Genomic DNA, 6262 nt, shown 5'->3' with positions numbered 1-6262 from the left:
TGTTCCTTTTTATTTATCTTCACAAAGTCTTTCTTAATCAAATCGAAAGAAATAACGACTATAAACAACACCGGACTATTCTGGAAATATATATAATTAATGAACACCTACCCGAAAAAAGTGTACCAACGTCAACTCCACAACAACAAATCAAAGAAAATATTGCATGTGGTGAAGAAGTCAGGACTCAGGGCTCGATCGCATATGCGGAACACCCATCCTAAAAAGAAAAACAAAACAAAATTTTAACGATGAATTCAAGCTCAAAAACGACATTTTCTATGGTAAAACAAGAAAACTTTGTTTGCAGGAATCCTATACAACATTGCAAATTGGACTACCAAACTACTATCGATCAATAAATGCTACTATATATCTACTTCGGTGTAAACAAGCCTATCACAAGATATATAAAAACGATCACAATCGACAATTACCTCAATCCATAAATCCACCAATAATCAGTTATGTTTACTACAAAAGAGAGAGATCGTACAAAGATCTTCATCGTTGTGTTGGATGGACCAAAAGTTTTGAGGGAGAAAAGTGGTGTCGCACCGCTAAGTTATACCCTCCGGCAGGTAGTACAGCCAGACGATGAGGTGGTTGTCCTTGTAATCTTTAACTCCGGCGATCTGACACAGACACCCGTTATTTCCAGTTGTTGTATAAGAACTGAAGGCCGGAATCATCAGCCAAATAATAAAAGAGACATATTCATTACAAAGCTTAGAGAGGAGATCAGTCAGGGAACAGAGGGTTATATGCGGATCTTCCGACCATTCCATAGAGAATGTAAAAACATTGGAGTAAGTTTTAGTTATCTATCTTTTTTCACATAAAATCATAGATTTCTTCATCTTTTTTTCCAAAGCTGCTGTCTTTTTAATTAATTAATGTTCTTGTGTTCTAAATCAGGTTAAGTTCGAGGCAAAGATTGTCATTGGGCCCACGTTAACTGCCATTATATCGGAAGAAAAACTCAATACAGGAGCAACTTCGGTTGTTATAGGAAGGTCTCTCTCTCTCTCTCTCTCTCTCTCTCTCTCTCTCTCTCTCTCTCTCTCTCTCTCTCTCTCTCTCTCTCTCTCTCTCTCTCTCTCTCTCTCTCTCTCTCTCTCTCTCTCTCTCTCTAAACTTATGTTCTTTAGGAGTTTTGCGGTGGAGACTGTGCCATGTACAAGCCGAAAAAACTGCAAATTTACATCAATGTTTAGTGAAGATGAAGAAATGATTTTGTACACATGCAACCCTTCGGGCGAATCTTCAGGAGTCAAAAACGAAGGTTATCGAGATCAAAAACCTTCGAAATACAAGAAAAAACAGTCGTCCAACAATGAAGTAAAACCCATATATCATATCCTCCCAAATTTTGAGGGCATTTATCAACCTTCTTCAAGTTCTTCAAGCATCGGAAGCACAAGCGAACCACAACAAGAAACAGAAGATTTTGAGAAGTTTAAGGATCATTTCGTTGAAATAAGCAACATAGCATCATCGTCGCGTGGACTAGAGTTTCTTGTTGAACTAAGTTGGGAAGTGATATCGGAGATAACAGATCGGTTTAAAAACATAATTAATGTTTCTTCAAATGAGGCGTTTCAAGTGTATAGCGGTTATTTTGAAGATAGATCATCTGCTGTTTTCGTGAAAAGATTCGTTGGCACTCATTTTAATTACGTTCTTGAAGCTGAAAAGAAGGCAGCTTTGTCTATGTATCATAAAAACATTGTTCGGTTGCTTGGATTCCATCAGAACGAGAATGCGATGGCTTTGGTTTTTCCATATGCTTCTAGAGGTTTACTAATGGACAGATTTCTCAATGGTTCGTGACTATTTTGTTTTTTTCTTCCACTTATGGACTCATGAATATATATTTTAGGCTTTAATTATGAGGAAGATCATATAATTATTTTATTATTTATTATGTCGCGAATCAACATGTTTTGGTGCAGGATTCTGGACAAAGGAATTAGAAATTCATTTTGCTGATAAAATGAAAATAGCAATTGGAATAGCTCAAGGTCTGCGTTACATGCATGAACAATGTCCTAGAGGGCCGATAGTTCATGGGGATTTACGAGCATGCAATGTTCTTCTAGGCCACAACTTAGAACCACAGGTAAATTTGGTACCTTTTTTTTGTTTTTATTTTAAATAAAATTTGTTTAATTTGATAATCCGTCCCAAATTGATAGTCACTTTTGACATTTTAAGTTTTTTTTCTTCAACTTTGACCGTAAATATTTTTATTTGTGTTATATATTAGTTGATAAAACTTATAATAATGAAAAAACATTTAAAATACAATTCATTCATATATTTTGCATCAAGTATTATCTATCAAAAGTAAAAAAATTTAAGGTCAAAATTGAAGAAAAAAGACTTTAAAAGTCAAAAATAGACTATCAAATTAGGACGGAGGTAGTATTATTTTTTATGATTAATAAAAGGCCAAAATCGCAAAAGAAAATATCTATAGTATCAAATATTTACAAGAATAAACTTTTTAAAATCAAAATTAAAAAAATCATTTATAGTCGATGACAAAATATGTAATTTACTCATACTTTTAAAAACCATTTGCTCTTAAACAAAAATCTAAAAAAAATATATACCATATGTATAAAAATTGAAATTTGATTTTTTTTAAGGTATCTACAATGCATTAAACTCTATAGAGTTCAATGACAATGAAGTGTCACATCATTATTCTATTCATTTTTATCCCACAATGCATTAAACTCTATCAGTTCAATGAAACATATTAAAAAATATATTTATTTAAAGATTTAAATATTTTCTTTTTTCCTATTGAAGAGTTTAATGATCATTGAACTCCAAATCCATTGAATGTCAATGTGGCATTTCATAATAATGGAGTTGTATCCATTAAATAACAAATAGACATGACATCTAATTCAACTTTTCCATTAAACTTTTAATTGTGGATGCTCTTAGTGCTAAACTAAGGGAGTACTAAAATTGTAACTTACTCTTTTTCCTATGATAATTGCTCGTCATAGATAACGGGTTTCTCCCATGCTAAATGGCTGCAAATTGAACATTCATCGGATACCTCCACTAGCAGGTTGGTTATTAATCCAATTATAATTTTAATGTAAAATGAGATTCGTTTATGAGATTAATTTGGCTTAATAAGATTTATTCTCGTTTTTTGGACACGATCGAAATCAAAGTTGCGGGCATAAGCATCCTTCTGATAAAAAATCACTGGAATTGATAAAATCCGACGTTCTTGCATTTGGGATATTGCTGTTGAGACTGTTTTGCAATAGATCTGCTCCAAGACATGATCAAAATTTCGTTAAATGGGTATAACTCAATCGATCATCTAACTTCAATCACTTTTAACTCTATTAAAGTTAAAAAGTTATTCAATTGACCTCAAAACTCAAAAGTCAAAATCAAGTTTCATGATTGATTAATTAACTGTGTTCAGGCACGACCTTTATTAGCACAAAGAGCATACCATATATTATACGATGAGTCCGAGCATGATTTCCATGGATTACTTGTAGTTACAACTGCTGCTATTCGATGCATCAGTACAAGATGGAATTCAAGCCCATGCATGAGCCAGGTGATTTATAATTTTAATTTTACAAACCAACATCCAATTTTATATAGCTCTTGTATATGATTAAACTTCGTTTCTTGATTCTTGATTCTTGTTTTTGTTTACTGAATCCTTATAAATTCAGGTGCTTTCACTTCTGAAAGGAGACATTTCTTGCGCTGAGCAAACATTTCCATCAACTGAAAGCAGCCCAGCTGCGACTTTAAGTCCAGATTCAAATGTATGGCTGCGATCGAATGAAAACAGCTCTATCATGGCCTTAACTCCAGACTCAAATTTATGGGTAGTGTGAAAAGCAACAGAAATTAATTAAAATCTGATTTGTTTAATTAGAGATCATTTAAATTTCTGTTCGATTGATACTGTAAAAAGCTATGAAAACAAAGAGATCGATGAATGATGACTCGATATATATATAACTCATAATTAAATACTTCATATTTCAATTTCAACAAGTTAACAAAGTACATAGACATAAACACATGAGAGATAAATATATATATATAATTAGTTAACCCTACGACAGTTCTTCCTTACTTCACCCTTGTAACCAGTAATCGGACTAATGTTTCCCATTTTAACCATGGATTGAGCAAAATGACGGAAGAAAAGAACATGATCATCAGCGAAATGCTTCACTAACTCCATGGTTTTTCCAAGGTTTCCAGACAGAAGAACTTGATCGGATGTGAGAAGTCCTTTTCCCGACATAATGAGCTTGAAATACGTGTTGTCAAATGTCATAGGTGATGTGCGATCTAATGGTGAAATGTTACTATCGCCACCTGTTTTCGGGCATACTGATTTTAAGTCATGGTAGTAGCTTCTTTCAAGAGTTGAATCTGGTTGATTGTTTCCATTTTGATTGTATAAACGTTGCTTGAATGTTGTACATCTTGCCATCCCAATCGTATGAGCTCCTAAAAAGAAATAAATTGAAAGCAACAAGCAATGGATTTTTAGCGACGGATGAAGGCATTAGTGACAGATTAACAAATAGCTTACCAGAAAGAGAGACTAGATCGACTTCATTGAGACCTTGGCGCTGAAAAAACGTTAAAAGGTTTTGAATAGTGGAATTTGGTGGAGGAATGTTCTTGTTTGAGCCATTGAGACTTGCTTTTTTTGAATCTCTTCTTCCTAATGGCAATTCCCAATTCGGTCCTCCACTCTACATTTTCATGAGTAATATTATTCGTTAATTATTGAAATGATAAGGGTATTTTAGTCAGAGGAGAATGTGGTTTTTGAGTGCTTACGAGAATAGTGGAGCCTCGAGCAGCAAGGGCGAGAATGTCTGCACAAGAAACGGTCTCCGGACATGTTTGTTCGAGTTTAGATTTGATTTCGTCGATCACTTCAAATCCCCGAAGAGAGTTTTTGTTGGGGACAGATTTCTTTTCGCTTTTGAATGTTGGATGATCATCCAATAAGACAGAAGCATCACATCCCTCGAAAATCATAAATCAACATATCAATATTAAATGACATTATATGATATAATATCTAGAGTAACATACAAAAATAAATGACTATAGTCCAAGATTGATACATTTAACGATTCATGTCTTTATTTCAAAATTTCGTGTTCATAAAACTGTGACCACTGACCATGCTGATTTTGATATCCATATTTCATATCGATCTGCGTAAATTATATTTTGCTTATTGAATATAGCTTATTTTTTTGGCATTTTGTCCCAAAAAAGATTTCTCTTAAAGTTTTTCTTGCAATTTGTGTCCTTATTTTGGGTCTTTCGACCTTATAATGAGCAAGATTACAAGACAAACTTTTTGAGACACAAGTTGAGAAATCAACCATTTGAAAGACCAAAAATGTAATTTAAGCTATCAAATTTAGTTCTTTTTTAAGGTATGGAACCTTGAAATAAGAACCAATTGGAAATTATTTCAAATTTGATTAAAAATGGTAAAAATTAGAATTAGGGACTAAAGTACTCCACAATTTATGATCATAAAAGTGATAGATTTAAAAATTACCTGAACAAAACAGTCATGGAAATGAAGCCTGAGTAAAGAAGCTGCCATTCTTGGCTCTTTTGAAATGGCCTTTTCAAGGACTGACATGACAATGTCATTAGCTTGAGGACACGTATGACTGTAGAAACCTGGGAAAAGTCCAGAATACTTCCGACCACCAATAGGGCGGCTTACACCACCACCACCACCGCCGCCGCCGTTACCCCAGCCAAAGTGGAAGCTGGGAAAACCTGAGCAAAAGGTGGAGGAGGAGAGTAGAGCAAGTAGTGTCAAAGTAGTGTAGAGAAGTTTGAAAGAAGCCATTGATGTGGAGGTGTTTGAGTGTTTGTGATGTTGGAAAGGAATGCATGAAGATGAAGAGATATATAGAGAGGTGAAGGGATGATGATCATGTATAGATTCCAACCACTTTACATCACCAAATCCTTGAGGATTGAGGAGTGGTTTTTGGTAGAGGTATACCTACTCCATGAATGCATGTGCATGTAGATGTTAATATGTCACCACCTTGCCTTACCATTGACCAAATTTGATACCACTTTTTGGAATTGAGTATACCATTACCAACACTTTGCTTAATTTATGCATAAGTACAATGTACAGAAATAACTGAATCTCTTGGACTAAGTCGTTGTGTTTTGAGTATTCCGCTTGTTTATA

General features: G+C 34.1%; 2 protein-coding genes across 2 annotated transcripts; one reads left to right on the top strand and one right to left on the bottom strand.

The window, feature by feature from the left end:
* Window positions 1–467: 467 nt before the first annotated feature.
* LOC111880951 (uncharacterized) lies at window positions 468–3893 on the top strand. The gene is made up of 6 exons (XM_023877365.1): window positions 468–809; window positions 919–1016; window positions 1218–1825; window positions 1956–2122; window positions 3464–3604; window positions 3726–3893. The coding sequence occupies exons 1-6, from the start codon at window positions 468–470 to the stop codon at window positions 3891–3893; spliced, it is 1524 nt and encodes a 507-aa protein (XP_023733133.1).
* A 105-nt stretch (window positions 3894–3998) lies between these two features.
* On the bottom strand, window positions 3999–5949 carry LOC111880960 (peroxidase 9). Its single transcript, XM_023877370.3, has 4 exons — window positions 5603–5949; window positions 4861–5052; window positions 4607–4772; window positions 3999–4521 (listed from the first exon to the last, which is right to left on the bottom strand). The coding sequence occupies exons 1-4, from the start codon at window positions 5903–5905 to the stop codon at window positions 4109–4111; spliced, it is 1074 nt and encodes a 357-aa protein (XP_023733138.1). The 5' UTR covers window positions 5906–5949; the 3' UTR covers window positions 3999–4108.
* Window positions 5950–6262: the final 313 nt, after the last annotated feature.

The sequence above is a fragment of the Lactuca sativa genome, chromosome 5, assembly GCF_002870075.4.
Source record: "Lactuca sativa cultivar Salinas chromosome 5, Lsat_Salinas_v11, whole genome shotgun sequence".
Classification (NCBI taxonomy): domain Eukaryota; kingdom Viridiplantae; phylum Streptophyta; class Magnoliopsida; order Asterales; family Asteraceae; genus Lactuca; species Lactuca sativa.
Note: the sequence above shows the minus strand (reverse complement) of the source record. Positions and strands in the feature narration are given on the sequence as shown.